General features: G+C 31.2%; 1 protein-coding gene across 2 annotated transcripts in view; it reads right to left on the bottom strand.

The window, feature by feature from the left end:
• Nucleotides 1-1708: 1708 nt before the first annotated feature.
• LOC126890547 (protein 5NUC-like) overlaps nucleotides 1709-15920 on the bottom strand; it is a 175736-nt gene continuing 161524 nt past the window's right edge. Inside the window, exon 4 of one of the 2 annotated variants that reach the window (XM_050659556.1) lies at nucleotides 1709-2692. In XM_050659556.1, coding sequence (XP_050515513.1) covers nucleotides 1824-2692 — 869 coding nt within the window. In that variant the 3' untranslated portion in view covers nucleotides 1709-1823. Of the gene's footprint in view, nucleotides 2693-9224; nucleotides 10180-15920 lie in introns of those variants that run through there. The other variant, XM_050659555.1, reaches the window with a different exon arrangement.

The following is a 15920-nucleotide window of genomic DNA, read 5'->3' as shown; positions in this document are numbered from 1 at the left end:
TCTAGGCTGAGAGAAGTCTAACTTATCCAGTCTTTTTTTGATAATTTTTGTGAAAAGTTTATATATTATGTGTGATAGAAAACTGATAGAACGGTAGTTTTTTAGATCTGTTATATCACTTTTCTTGTGTAATAAAACAATGACTGCATTGTTCCATTGATAAGGGGTTTTTCCTTGGTAAATGCATTCGGTGAAAAGTTTGGCCAAAGCCTGGATAATTTTATTTCCACCATATTTTTATTGCCTCGATCACTATTCCGTCATAGCCAGGGGATTTATGATTTTTCATTTCTGAAAGTGTCTTTTTAACTTCATATGGTGTTACTTCTGGCATTAACTCTGATCCCTGGTTTGTGATTTTGGGCAGGGGCTGATCTTGCCTTTCATTGGTGCTCTCATATATTTCGCGATAAAACTATTCGACAACCTTTAGGATTTCGGCTCTATCCGTAGCAATGTTATATACCATCTTATCATATTTCTTATTCTGTACATATTTTTGTTGCCAATGTTATTCGTATTTCGCCTCAAGACTTTTAAACTTTTGTTTTATTGAATTATTTGAGTTATTTCTCTTGTATTCTTTTCTCTTATGTCTTTTCGGATTGATGGTGGATATCTTTATTTAATTTCTTCAGTGTTGTGTAGTTGGAGTAGCATTTTTCCATCAGCTGGCTTCTTTTACTTATTTTGGCTTAATTTTTGTTTATGGGTCACGACAGTCGGGAAGCACTCCCTTTTTGTTTCTTTCAGTGCCTTCGTTATATTATTTGCTTGTTCAATGACTTCTATGTTGTTTTCTAAGTTTTGTGTACGTTTGGTTAGTATAACTAAATGGAGGTCGTTGTTTTCTGGGGGAATCCATTTCTTCTTTCGTGTTTTGGAGATCATCTTGGTACTTTCGAAATTGCCATTTAATCGTATCTTTTGCTCGAATTAATCTGTGATGGCTTCCTATCGAAAATTTGTTAAGCACTTCAATATCCTTAATTATTTTTTTTCTATTCGTTATGATAAAATCTGTCTCATTTTTGACATTGCCATCTGGGCTTATCCATATCAATTTACGCTGAGGCTCTTTATCGAAAAAAGAGTTCATCATGGATGAATTTTCCCGATGTAAAAAATTGAGTAGCCTTTGCCCTCCTTCATTTCTTCCGCCATACCCATACTTGCCCATTGCTACTTCTGTATCATCTTGTTTAAAGCCCATTTTCTCATTAAAGTCGCCCATAATTATTGTGTAACATGCTGGTGTAGTATGTAAAAATTTTTCAATTTATTCATCTGAGTGGCTAGTCGTTGGAGCAAATGTCTGGATTATCTTAAGGTTATATCTTGTATTTAGTTTGAAGATGAGGTACACAATCCTTGGACTTGCTGTTAATTTTAGGTATATTTTGGTTGTGCTTTCTATGTATAATGAATCCTACTCCACCATTTGAAGTGTCTTCTTCTCCTCTAAAATGAAATAAGTGTTCCGATTTAATAGTAATTTGGGCTTCTCCTCTTCGTCTGATTTCGTCCTTTCCATCGGCTAATGCCGATGATGTCCCATTTTATTGTTTTCAACTCTTGCTCCAGGTTCATCATCTTCTGGTCCGATATAACAGTTCACATTGTATGAGGTGATATGTATTTGTCGTTCTTTGTGGTAGCCTGCTTTTTCCGGGGATAAGGATTGTAGGGAGGGGTGTTCAATTAAACATTATTTTTATTTATTTATTTCACATCTACAGTCCAATCACAATATTCATAATACTTTTGTTTAATGTAAAAATATTGAAAGTGACAGTTCAATTATATTGAACCACAATCATATCTTAAAACATATTTAATGTTAAACAAGATAAGGCGATGAATAACAACTTTTTAGAACTAAATATTTGAACTTCACCATCTGTTACAAAACTTATTCTACCTTGAATCTCAGCAAAAGCTGGATTATAGTTCTGAATGTACCATTGTGTAACATCTACGTCCCCCAAATCGGTACTTATTCTGTCGAAAGTATTTTCCTTTAAAATATAATGCCCATCGTTACCGTCGGCCAGAAAATCTTGCAGAATGATTGTGTAATTCATAGAAAGATTTATGTCCTTATAAATTGGTACATCACAATTTCCACATCTTGATTTGACAGAAACTACCCTAGACATCGGTGGTTTGGATCTATCGTAGACCACTCGAAGACCAGACACTTGTAGAAATTCACCATAGGAAGTCTCACCGTCACTTCTAATGCCTAGTTCCAAAGTTTGAACCAAATCTTTACCTTTAATTTTTAAACTTACTACCTGATTACCAAAGGGTAGAGCTGCTAACAGTTCCCCCCGACTCACTGATTTCGATGGATATGGGGTGATTGTAGTTCTGATAGTTCCACCGTTTACAATACCTATCGGCGCATTCGTCCAACTTTCAGCAGATTGGTTTGCCATGTAGAGTACAAAAGCATCTGTGATTAAATTACCAAAGTTGCATTCCTCGTGCCTACAGCTGGCGGTGCTTCCATCTAAGGTAACTTGTAGTGCCCCCGCTGTTAAATTGTTAACTCTGTCTACCTCTGGTCGATAAATTTCTAATTCATTCAAAATATCTTCATCCTCTGCTAAGGAGTTCTCAAGCAGTACTGGTTGACCAGAATAAGCAGTTACTTCACCATTGTCGTTGAAAGTAAGATTCAGTCTTCCTGAAAGAAAAGTATGGTTAGTAGACCCAGCCAGCATGCAAAACTACATAATATGTTAACACCAAAAGTACTTATTGCTAAGCAGTTGTATTAAAATGTTATTTAAAAAACCATAATGTTATATTTATTCAGAGGAATTTAGTATATTACCCAGAAATATACATATGTAATAAAGAGTAAGTAATAGATTTAGTAACTGAATATAAATCATATCAAATAAAAATACGCCACACTCAAGATTGTTCTAAAAATTTTTTATTTTAGTTTTATAAGCAAAGCTGAAAATTTAGAAGAGAATAAAATAAGATTATTCATTACATTTTTTAGTCCAGTCGCAGTCGAGGCTGTCCAAAAGTGCTTCACGTTGACGGTAGGTGGTTAGTTAGCAATAGTCGGACTTTACTTTTTTTTTGTTGAAATATCTTATTTAAGTATTCCCTTAAAAGTCACTAGACAATAAGTAATACCCAACAGTGCTTGGTTTTAGTTTTTCTGTTTTTGGTTAGTCGTTTGCTTTAATGTTAAGTAATCAAGAAGTTTTTATAACAACTCAAAGAACCTACAAACTGTTTTTGAACTAAGGATTTAAAAAAAGTATACAGCGAAATGTTATAGGTACGCGTTAGGATAAACTGGTTAAACTAGTTCGTCCTAAGTTAGATTGGATAAAGTAGTTTATATAATTTAAATACAAGGCATTATTTAGAATAGAACCCAGCGTAAGACTTCTGAATTCCTCTTTGTCGCAAGAAATCAAAAATTAAATTCAGGACTTAAGGAATGCAATAGATAGAGGATAATTGCAATGTTAAGCTAAGAGAAGATAGTGATGATAACTTTAAAGTAGTTAGTAATCAAGACAAAGTTATATTTATCTAAAAATGACATTCAAAAAGCTAGAAAAAAATGCAGCAAATAATCGTGGGAAATGGGCAAAAAAATGAAAACAACTTCTCACAAGTCTCACCCACCATCCAACATTGGAGATGGAGATAATTTGACTATACCGATTTCAGATGTTGACAAAGCAGAGGTGATCTCAAAAACATCATTGGAATTATTCTTCAGACAAATAACGAAGGATTTTACAAGGTTTTCATCGAACATGGAGTAGGTACTTCAGAAACTATATTGCGGTAATTATATCTTCTTACTTCTCTAATATAAGATTCTGAAGCTGTTGTCTTGTGGCATGTCTAAGTTAAAAATGCTATGTTTACCTATATGGGATTAGCCACAGTTTGGTTGTACCTAATGATAATTTTACATTGTTACCTAAACAATATGACGTTTTGAGTTTCACTCCAGAAATCATTTTCAAAAGATTTATGAAAAAAATTTCTAAGCTCTAATATGTTTTTAATTTTTTTTTCCAGAACAGAATTCAACGTAATATTCCATCAAACTTTCTTGGATGAAGCATATATAAACCAAGGTTCTAAAAAATATCGTTAAGGGTTGCAGCTGCGAGAGATTCAGATTGATCAGTACAAGGTTTTTTTTTCTAATAGAGCTGCAACAAAAACTGTTCCACAAACATTATGAAAATGCAAGAAGGTAATGATGCTTCATAATTTTAAATGTCACCAAAGCACTCCATGGAAAAATAATTAATAATATATAAATTTTATTATAAATTATACATATAATATGTATTATAATACATATATACATATGTATGTGTATATGTATGTATATGTATATGTATTTAGTATTATACCTCAATTATAATAATTATTATAATTGAGGTATAATTATACCTTTTATAAAAAATTATTATTTGTTTATGTAGATAATATGATTGTTTGTACTATTAATTTTGTCCATTGATTTTAACGACGACTCATTCTCGTTTTAATAAAATGATTATTTTTCTCACTACAGAGTACTTTATTCAGTGTATCTATTTATTTTGGCTGTGTAGGTATATAATAAAGTTTATTGTTTATACTAGGCCATACTAGTTTATCCTGGAGTGTGCGTATTTATATCAGGATCAACTACTTTGGCCTAGGGTAAAAACTAGTTTATCCAATCGGGTTTAGGATAAGCTAGTTTAGTATAGGCCAAACTAGTTTGCCCTGAAATCGGGTTTGGCTGGTAACATAGGTAGGTATATACTGTTTAACATGAAATCTGACATTTTAGGCCAAAGTAGTATATCGGACCATGTAGGTATACCTATAGGATAAATTAGTTTAGCTTAGGTCAAACTAGTTTGTCCTGAAATCGGGTGGGACCGGTTAACGTGAAAGCTGAAATTCTAGTTATAAAAAAATCTTTTTGCAAACTTTTTATAACAATTAAAGTCCGACTTTTAACAACCAACTCTGTACCTACAGCTTCCAATTGGACTATTATGGGTGTGTGAAGCAATATAATTTTGTCTTTTCTTATATTTTCAAAACATTAAAGATATTTTTAAAAATCTTTCTTCTGGCTTTGACCAGAAGATCTAACTGCTAGGTGGATTCCAGAGAGTCGTCAATGGACGACACCTGCCACAAGAAAAAATTTACATCATATTTATTTACTTATTACTTTATTGAAGTAGATTGTAAATTAGCAATGAATAAATAAATAAAAAAAAATTCGTCGATATTTGATATAAATTATATGATCTACTCTTAATATTTAAACTAAGAATGTTAAAATACATTGGTTAGTAAAGTTAATACATTTGATTAGCTGCAATTTATTGCTAAAAAACCAACATTTGGTTTAAAAAATAGCATGCACGATAATAAACATTCCGAGAAATAGAAAAACATGTATCTATTTTTTAATAATAATTAGACATGGTTTTTCCATTAAAGTTAATGACTAAAATAATAATTTTTCTGTAAAATATATACGTACATTTAAAATCACTTAATAGTCCAGGCTGTATCGTGGCCCCCGTTAGGTAAATTATTCCGAATTGACATTTGCACAAACTTACTCAAAAAGAGGTCCTTCTAATAAATCCACAGGTGTCAGTAGTAGGTACTATGGTCGAAAAATTGATTAAACAATTTTTTTAAAACAAATTCACAAAAATAACTTTTTCACTTTGGACATTTTTTTTATAGATTTTTTGGGTCATTCTGATTAAAAAAGGTTCTCTGTGATTTTTCTCTAAAATTGATTGTTGTTGAGTTATACGTGATTTAACCCTTAAACTCCCAACCTTTTTTAGGTTCCATGTACGCCCAAGGGTGGGTAAAAAATGTCCACCTCGAAAATAGCTGATATATTTATTGAGAGTTGTTGGAAATGGATTAAACTTAAGAATCTTATGCTTAATAAACACAGCATTTTTTACAATATTAATATAGGCAATTTACAAACCTTACAACAAAATTACAATGTACATCAAAATTAACATACCAGTAAAAGCCAGTAATTGAGATTTGTCGATTTTCTCCACATTCTTCCTTTCAACCTCCTCATTGGCGGTTAATTATGTAAATTATGTAATTATACATCGATAATTATATGGATTATCATCCTACGAACGAGAAATTATATAGAAACCTTTAGTAACAAGTTTTACCAAGGGCGTACTTTTTATGCCCACCCATATTTAACTCAAGATGCTACTTTTATTTTCAAAAATATCGGTAAAACCAAATTAACATTCGATAAAGGGCTGTATTTTTAACAATAAATAATTTTTTAAAAATTTTTAAACGCGTAATAAATATGTTACAAGGGAATACGCATTAGGTGGACATTTTTTACCCACCCTTGGGCGTTTAAGGGTTAAAATTAGAAAAACGCGAAAATAACCATTTTTAAGGCTTAATAACTCAATTAAAAGTAATTATTATGAAAGTCAGAAACTGACCAAATCAAAGATTAAAGCCCCCTCTACAACATCCTGATGCAATTTTTGTCATTGTTTTATTAGTAAGATGTTATTTTTAATTATCAACAATGCGTGCTAAGCGTGTATTGAGGCGACCGTCAATATGAGTGCGAGTGAGATGCACCATTGGACGGCTGGAATGGTTCAGCTCTTTCGTACTCACCATTGACAGCCGCCTAATACTCGCTTAGCTCTCATTGTTGATAATTAAAAATAACATCTTAGTAATAAAAATAATGACAAAAATTTCTTCAGGATCTTGTAGAGGGGGCTTTAATATTTGATTTGGTCAGTTCTGACTTTCGTAATAATTATTTTTAACCGAGTTATTAAGCCTTAAAAGTCGATATTTTCGCGTTTTTCTAATTTCGCATATAACTCTTCAATAATCAATTTTAGAGAAAAATCACAGAAAACCTTTTTTAATTCCAAGAGAATGACCCAAAAACTCTAAAAAAAATTGTCCAAAGTGAAAAAAATTATTTTTGTGAATTTTGTTAAAAAAATTGTTTAAACAATTTTTCGACCACGGTACCGCCTGGCACCAAGTGGATTTGTTAAAGAGGTTAAGTTTGTGGAAAAAAATCGAATCGAAATAATTTACCTAACGGGGGCGACGATACAGCCTGGACTAAGTATAATTATATTCAAAGGTACAGGATGATAGATGCAGACATGAACTGGTAAGCGAAACCGAAACAAAATAATTTAGAAAATAATTTAGTTGATATAATTTGTGTTTTTTGTCTAATAGGTGAACCTACACAACAACAACATTGTTTGATTTGCTTGTCTGGATAATGTTCAGAAGAAATGCGTTCAATGTGCTTCCCCGTTTAGGATTTTGTCCTCTTCAGGTGAACCTAAGTGTATGCCAATGTTGGGAGAACGGAAAATGTTGTACGAGTGGGGTATGTAGCACTAAAAGAAGTTGCTACAAAAATGATATATACCAAAGACGAAGTACATAAAATTAAGCACGCAACTACAAAGCCCACCCTACAAGGGAGCGCTCGTTAACACTGAAAATAACACTACCCCAGAGATAAATAGCAGATTTTGCCCGGCCAACGTTTGCTATTTTGGGCTCAAACTCTTTCTTAAATTCTCAATTATATATCAATAAATACGGAGGTAAAACTCTACCAAATAATAATACGCCCAGTCCTAACAAATGGTTAATGCCTGGTTGCACCAACAGAGCTTAAGCCTATGAGATGGCTTAAGCTTAGCTTACGAAACATACGCGTTGCACCATTGAGTCTTAGCGTTGATTGAGAATATCTCAATCAACGGTCTTAGATCAATTTTCAGGTTTCCACAATGGATTGCCACGTGCATTTTAAAGGATCGAAAATGATGCTGCAACGTAAGTGAGATTTAAAGTTGACCTATCTATAAGCTGAGCTGGGCTAAGCTGGAGCTTAAGATTTGTTGGTGCAGCCAACCATTAGAGTCCTGGACTCCAACAAAAAGTAATGAAAACATGTTCGGATATTTCGAAAGAAACGTATTAAGGCCTACTTATTACCTACTAAGGCGAATCTATGAAGCGGTGAATGACCCAGTGGCGGATCTACGGGGAGGGAAAAAGGGGAAATTTCCCCCCATAACAAGATTCAAAATTAAAGAAAAAATTATTAAAACATAAAAATATATTAGCTAACATGAAACTTAAACCACGGACAGAAAAATTCAACCCAATAAACATGCTAGTTAGGAAAATTAAGGGAACTTAAATAAGTTATTGTTTATGTCTTTTATTTCCGTTCCCAAGGCAAAATTCTAGATCCGCCACTGCTGAAGTGTAGAGAAGACGATACAATTTTGAACTTTATGGAATATATTGGAAACCAAATAGTACAATCCATTAAGCTATGACGTGTGAGTTGAGTGGGTATGTAATGCGGATGGAACAAACTGACTAGCTAGAAAAACTGTCCTTGATCTCCATTAGTCAGAGAAGAAGAGGAAGTCCCAGAACAAGGTTTCTTGATAACATCGATAAAAATATGAAAAAATAAGGGAATACGTGCTTGGCAAAGGAAGGCGTTTAGGAGGCTAAGCTCCACACAGGGTTGTAATGCCATATTGATGATGATGATGATGATGATAATGATGATGATGATATAGGTTCGTGTATGTTCGTGCATGTGTGTGGTTGTGGTTGTGCGATTACGTGTTGTGTATGTGTGTTGTGTGTGTGCGTCGTGCGTGTGAGTGAGTGTGTGTCTGTGATGTGTGTGCTGTCTTTATCTTATTGTTTTTTTTCTGGCAAGTGGCTTGTAGAATACCTTCCATTTTATTACGAATTCATCGTATCATGATATTTTGTGATGTGGATATAGCACTGATGTGATTGTAACACTGCTACCGATCTGAATAATATCTATGTAGTTTCCAAAACGCTAGTAAAGCAAGTTCAATTAGGAATTAAATGGGACCAATTAGTTTAAATCATGCAGTTAAATATTAAAGAAACCCTAGTTATAACCTTTTGTTAACCAAAATATAAAAGTTAAAACATGCTTGAGCTTACTTTAAAAAACTATTTGTTATCACTCCTGCCTGGAATGAAATTCTGCAATTAAATGTTTCTTTAACACTCTAAAAGAAATGTGTAAGAATTATAGTTTGGCCTTTAGGTCTATATACGACGATGACAGAAAAAAAAAATCAATAAATGTTGTGAGTTTTTATTAAAAACAAAAATGTATCTTATAAAGAGCAAAAATAATTCTTACTATAACGTAAAATAACTAACAAAAACAGTAAGTATTTATCATCGCCAGAATTAAGTAAACAATATTAAACGATAAAAATACTGATCCTCTGCTTACTGCATCATGTTTAATAAATGTAATTCTTCCTTCGACCTCAGCAAAAACTGGCGAATATTTATTAAAATACGAGACTACAGTATCTACATCAGTTACTTTTTCGTACGCTAAATCCATAGCTTTTTCTTTGAGAACGTGAAAACCATCCTTGCCATCTGTCAAATACTTTGAAGTGACAATTGTATAGTTTTTTGAAAGATTTAAATCACTGTACAGTGGTATACTGCAATTTCCGCACCTGACTTTCACAGATACTACTCTTGAGTAAGATGGTTTTGATGCGTCATATACAACTTTTATCCCAGATACTTGAAGAAATTCCCCTCTTGACGTTTCTCCGTTTCCTCTAATTCCACACTCCAAAGTTTGCACTAAGTCAGCTCCCGATAATTTAAAAGACACCAGCTTTTTGGCATAAGGTAATGCAGATATAATTTCGCCTTTTGTAATCGCGCCTTTATGTGTTGGATTGATAGCTGCCCGTATACCTCCAGCATTTGTTATACCAATTGGAGTGTCTGTCCAAACTGTTTGCGAGCTTGATGCTTTGTACAGTACAAAAGCATCTGCTATCAAGTTTCCAAAATTGCACTCTCTCAATCTGCAACTACTGTCCTCGCCGTCCAACGTTACCAATGATCTTCCCACTTCTGTGCTCAACTTCTCAACTTCGGGTTTATATTTTTCGAGGAGCTCCAAAACATCTTTGTCCTGCGTTATTAAGTTTTTCAATAATATTGGTTGGCCGTAAGAATGAACTAAATCACCGTTGTCGTCGAATTTTAGATTTAGTTTACCTGTAATATAAAATATGTTAGAATCGCAGAACAATAAAATATAAAATATGATATTGTTTTAGTACTAGATCCGAATCAAGGTCGACCTTCACCCATCTGTTTACCAGATGAAACATTTTGTTATTAATTTCATACGATTTCATACATAGACAAATACGACTTGCATGTTGTGAATTTTTTTTTGAAAGTATGGTAGAATTATTTTATTTTTAAGTTAAATAAGCATATTCAGTACAATTCATAGAATAGTCAAAAAAAATTCAAAAAAAAAATATTAAAAAATAAGCCAACGGTCGCAAATTTTTAAAGACACTTTAAAAAATAATGGATTTTGTGGTGGACATCAAAACTCATCATGGAATCATGTGAGCCAAAAAATTCAAAAATATTTTATTAGCCTATAATATAAGTTTCTCGGGGTAACGCTGTCAAGTTTTTTACTTTTAACGATTTTTTTTTTGCAAAAAGGGTGAAAATCAAAATATTTATTATTGTTTAACAAAAAATATCTCCACAGCGTTATCTCACAAAATGTCTAAGGAAACTATATATAAAATTTCAGGTGGATCGATCAAGTAGTTTTTAGTTACAATGTCTACCGCCTTTGAAAAAAACAGTTTTAAGAAAAACGCGTTTAAAGTTTTGTCAACTTTTATTTTCAATTACTTTTTTGTCTGTCAAATCCTAAATTGACGCACACCGGAATATGTTTTTGAATCGCGGTGTAATTTACACAAAAAAATGGGAACAGTCGTTGAACGTTTCTCAGTACGCTCAAGCGCGCTGGCGCGAATCTGCTGCAAAGCCAGTCCAAGGTAAACTTATTCAACACTATTAACTTATCAACCACTCCTTTTGTTAATTAAATTTAATTATTTAATATTATTTAAAATTCTTATGATCCTATAATGCGTTCTGATGCTGATGTCCACTGCAAAATCCATTATTTTTTAGGTTTCTTTAAAAATTTGCCACCGTTGGCTTATTTTTCAATAGTATTCTTTGATTTTTTTTAATATTCTATGAACTGTACTCATTATGCTTATTTAATTTACAAATAAAATCATTCTGCCATACTTTAAACAAAATTTCACAAAAATGTGCTTGAAATGTTGATTTCAAGCCCTGCTACCCCTATAACAAGCTTTTGATAGTCAACCCCAGCAAGTCGTATTTTTGTCTATGTATGAAATTAAAAAAAATGTTTCATCCGATAAACAGACGGATGAAGGTCCACCTACATTCGTATCTTAGAATATTTTGTGTTGAAAATTTGTAGAAACATCACAAATGACTGACATTGTGGAACCAATGAAGTTTTCACTTACGAAATAAATCAAACAAGACAAGAACTTTTTATAATTTTAAATAAATTTTAATGTATAATAAACAACATATTATCAAGTTCTACTCCAAAAGTGGGTGATTAATTTTTTTTATTAAATAAATGAACTGCAAAATGAGTTAATACCTAATAAAGTATAAATTTTAGAAAAAACTGACCTGACCATAGAAAAATGCAGTAAAGTTTACACAAAAAACCATGTATAAAGATTTCTCTAAAATTAAATCTGCAGCTTCGATAATTTATTATTTATAACGCTTGAGTTATCTCTCTCCGAGAAATTGGCGCACTGTACAGGGTGAGGCAAATAAAGGGCCTATTAGAAATATCTCGAGAACTAAAGGCAACAGAATCATGAAAATTGGAATAAAGGGGTTTTGAGGAATGGTCTATTAAATAAAAATATTTTTATCTCTTTGCAACTTCCGGTTATACCGGAAGTTGCTTATAACTTCGTTTTTTTAAATGGGACACCCTGTATATTTTTACATTTTTGGATTCTCTTCGATGTCTTCTTCCTTAAAATATGACGTTTTGTAATATTATACAGGGTATTTTAAAAGATAATTACGTTTTTTTATTAATTTCGTAGCAAAATTAACACCCTGTAGAATTGTAGCAGTTTGACATCTAAAACTCTACTTACGTTCAAATGATTTTTAATATACTCTACTATTGTGAGGAATCATTAGTATAGCTAAATTTTTAATTTTAGTATACAGGGTTGGTCGAAACTCGGAATGAGTATTTTCTGAGTTTTCTTAAATGGAACACCCTGTATTTTAGTATTGGAATGAAATGATATTTTATGGTACTTTTTTATTTCTTAAGCATTCCCTATACCTAACTGCTTTAATTTGTGCTTAATTGTTAATCGCACCAACAATCTTAACTAAGTAGGTATTTCGATAGCTAAACCATTATTGGTAATTTTAAGAACCAGTCTGGATTAATATGTATTTATTTCTGAAAAATTATTTGGGATTGAGTATTTTCACGGCCAACCTAATAAAATTTTACGTATTTTTTGTTGCAATTAATGTTTAGCTTGAATCACCAATAACTCACAAATTAAAGCAGTTAGGTATAGGGAATGCTTAAGAAATAAAAAAGTACTATAAAATATCATTTCACTACAATACAAAAATACAGGGTGTTCTATTTAAGAAAACTCAGAAAATACTCATTCCGAGTTTCGACCAACCCTGTATACTAAAATTAAAAATTTAGCTATACTAATGATTCTTAACAATAGTAGAGTATATTAAAAATCATATGAACGTAAGTAGAGTTTTAGATGTCAAACTACTACCATTCTACAGGGTGTGAATTTTGCTACGAAATTAATAAAAAAACGTACTTATCTTTTAAAATACCCTGTATAATATTACAAAACCTTATATTTTAAGAAAGAAGACATCGAAGAGAATCCAAAAATGTAAAAATATACAGGGTGTCCCATTTAAAAAAACGAAGTTATAAGCAACTTCCGGTATAACCGGAAGTTGCAAAGAGATGAAAATATTTTCATTTAATAGATCATCATTCAAAACCCCTTTATTCCAATTTTTATGATTCTGTTTTCTTTAGTTCTCGAGATATTTCTAATAGGCCAATTATCTGCCTCACCCTATATAGTGGCGTTCGGCAGACCGCGCGGTTGACTTAGTTTAACTAATGAATTAAATTTTGATGATCAAATTAAATTTTACAAATTGGAGATGAAAAAACCTTAAATCTTTTATAGTTATATTACAAAGAAAAAACAATACGTGCATATGTACAGTGTGGGCGGAAATTGGGAAATATGAATTTTAATTTTACTTACGAAAATTTAAAACAAACAAATTATTTTTCATACCTCGTGCTAAACGATGTTTCATTAAACAAATCTCAAAATTTTTATTGAAATGATATAAGTCTCAAAAAATATAATTTTTGAAAAATTCGTAGTTTTACAGAATCACTACCACTTTTAAGATATTGGGTACTCAAGTTTAAAGGGCTATATTACAATTTTCTATTATAAGTATTTTTTTAATGCTGAAGATGTAATCCTTAAAATGCACGACATTATTTTACTTTGAAAATGAAATAAACAACTGCTTTTTGAGAAAATTAAGAAAAATAATAAAATGTAATTAGTCTGGGCTGATTATCGGAGAAGAGGCCATTTTTGGGAAAAGTTATTTACCAGCAATTTTATTGCTGGAATCGAAGCTTATGATTATATATATTAATAATATAGGTATGCAAAGTCCGCAGATAGTGTGCTACTTTTTTTATAAACAAAATGGCGCCCGAAAATCGTGTTTTTTTCAATTATTGCCCTATAACTCCGAAGATTTTAACTTTACAACAAAAATACTCGAATAAAAATTCACCGTGATTAAATTCTGCATAGACACGTGTTTTTCCGCATCTGCTCCGACGAAAATTTTCGTCGGAAAATGCAGATTTTCCCAACAAAATCTTTAATTTTCAAATAAAGTTTTAGATAAGTAATTATCTACCAATAATTAAGTAATTTGGTGACTTAAAAGCCTTCTTGGTTTAGATTATGGTTCCAAAAGCTGGTGAAAATTAAACGAATATTTTAGCAACAATTCAATTATTAATTAATAATTTACGGTCGCAATAATAACCAAAATAATTATGATACACTGATCAAACTTTGAAATCTTATAAAGATGAGAAGCCTATTTAACATTTTGTCGACAAAATATAAATTTTTTATTTTTTTGCATAATCTTTAAATGTTTAAAAAAAATAGTTATAAACAAATTAACGTTTCTCAAAAAGTTTTTATTATATTATAATTTTAAAAAATAGCTAAAATGCGCATTTCAAATATCTTGAAAATGAATGCTTTAAAACTTTTTTGCAACCATTTGCAAAAAAGTTATGAAACAGCAAAGTAAACATAGGATTGCTACGGTGTTTATAATTTTTTTAAATTCTTTCAAAGCTTAGAAGTGAGTTTAAAGTACAAGCTAATTATTTACAAAAAAAATCGATTATCAGTTTAATAGTTATATTTTAATTAAAGTTTATAAATATATTTTTTTGTCATTTACACGGACGAAAGTAGAATCATACAGTACTGTAGCCAAAAATTTTCACTCGGAGCGATGACCGGCCGCGCGAGACGTACACTTTTATAAATAATACATGCTGCGTGTCAGTCGCTTCGAGTGAACATTTTAGCTTCGACTCTGTATCAGGCCTACTTTTGCGCTAAAAATTACAACAAAAAGTATTTTTAATCTTTGATTAAAATATAACCATTGCACTAATTTTTGACATTCTTTGTAAGTAATTAGATTGTACCATAGACTCACTTTTAAGCTTTGAAACAATTAAAACAAATTATAAACAACGAAGAAATCGTATATTTACTTTGCTGTTTCATAACTTTTTTGCAAATGGTTGGAACATTTTTTTAAAGCATTCATTTTCAAGACATATGAAATACGAGTTTTAAGTATTTTTTAAAATTAGAATATAATAAACAATTTCTGAGAAATGTTAATTTGTTTATAACAATTTTTTTAAAACATTTAAAGATTATGCAAAAAAATGAAAAATGTATATTTTGTCGACAAAATATTAAATAGGCATCACACCTTAACAATCTTTCTAAGTTTGATCAATGTCTCATGATTATTTTGGTTGTTATTGCGACTGTAAATTGTTAATTAACAATTGAATTGTTGCTAGAATATTCGTTTCATTTTCACCGGCTTCTGAATTTATAATCTATACCAAGAAAGCTTTTATTTCACCAAGCTATATAATTATTAATAAATAATTACTGGCCCAAAAAATTTATTTTAAAATTCGAGATTTTGTTGGGAAAACCCACATTTTCCGAGGAAAATTTTCGTCGGAGCCAATCGGAAAAAACATGCGTCTATTTAGAATTAAATTGGGGTGAATTTCTATTTGAGTATTTTTGGTGTAAATTTAAAATCTTCGGAGTTATAGAGCAATAATTGAAAAAAATATGATTTGTCGGCGCCATTTTGTTTATAAAAAAAGTAGCACACTATCTGCGGACTTTGCATATCTAATATATAGGATCTTATAATTCGATTCCAGCAATAAAATTGCTGGTAAATAACCTTTCTTTGTACTTTACTAATTATACCAGCGTATTATAACTATTTTTTTTTTCAAAATTTATAGATTATGCAAAAAAAAGAAAAATTCTTATTTTGTCGATAAAATATTAAATAAGCATCTCATCTTTATAATCTTTATAAGTTTGATCAATGTATCATGATTATTTTAGTTATTATTGCGATCGTAAATTGTTAATTAACAATTTAATTGTTGCTAAAATATTCGTTTAATTTTCACCGGCTTCTGGAATTATAATCTATACCAAGAAAGC

The sequence above is a fragment of the Diabrotica virgifera genome, chromosome 8 (genome assembly GCF_917563875.1).
Source record: "Diabrotica virgifera virgifera chromosome 8, PGI_DIABVI_V3a".
NCBI lineage: Eukaryota > Metazoa > Arthropoda > Insecta > Coleoptera > Chrysomelidae > Diabrotica > Diabrotica virgifera.
The sequence above is the reverse complement of the archived record's forward strand: the minus strand, read 5'-3'. Positions and strand labels throughout refer to the sequence as shown.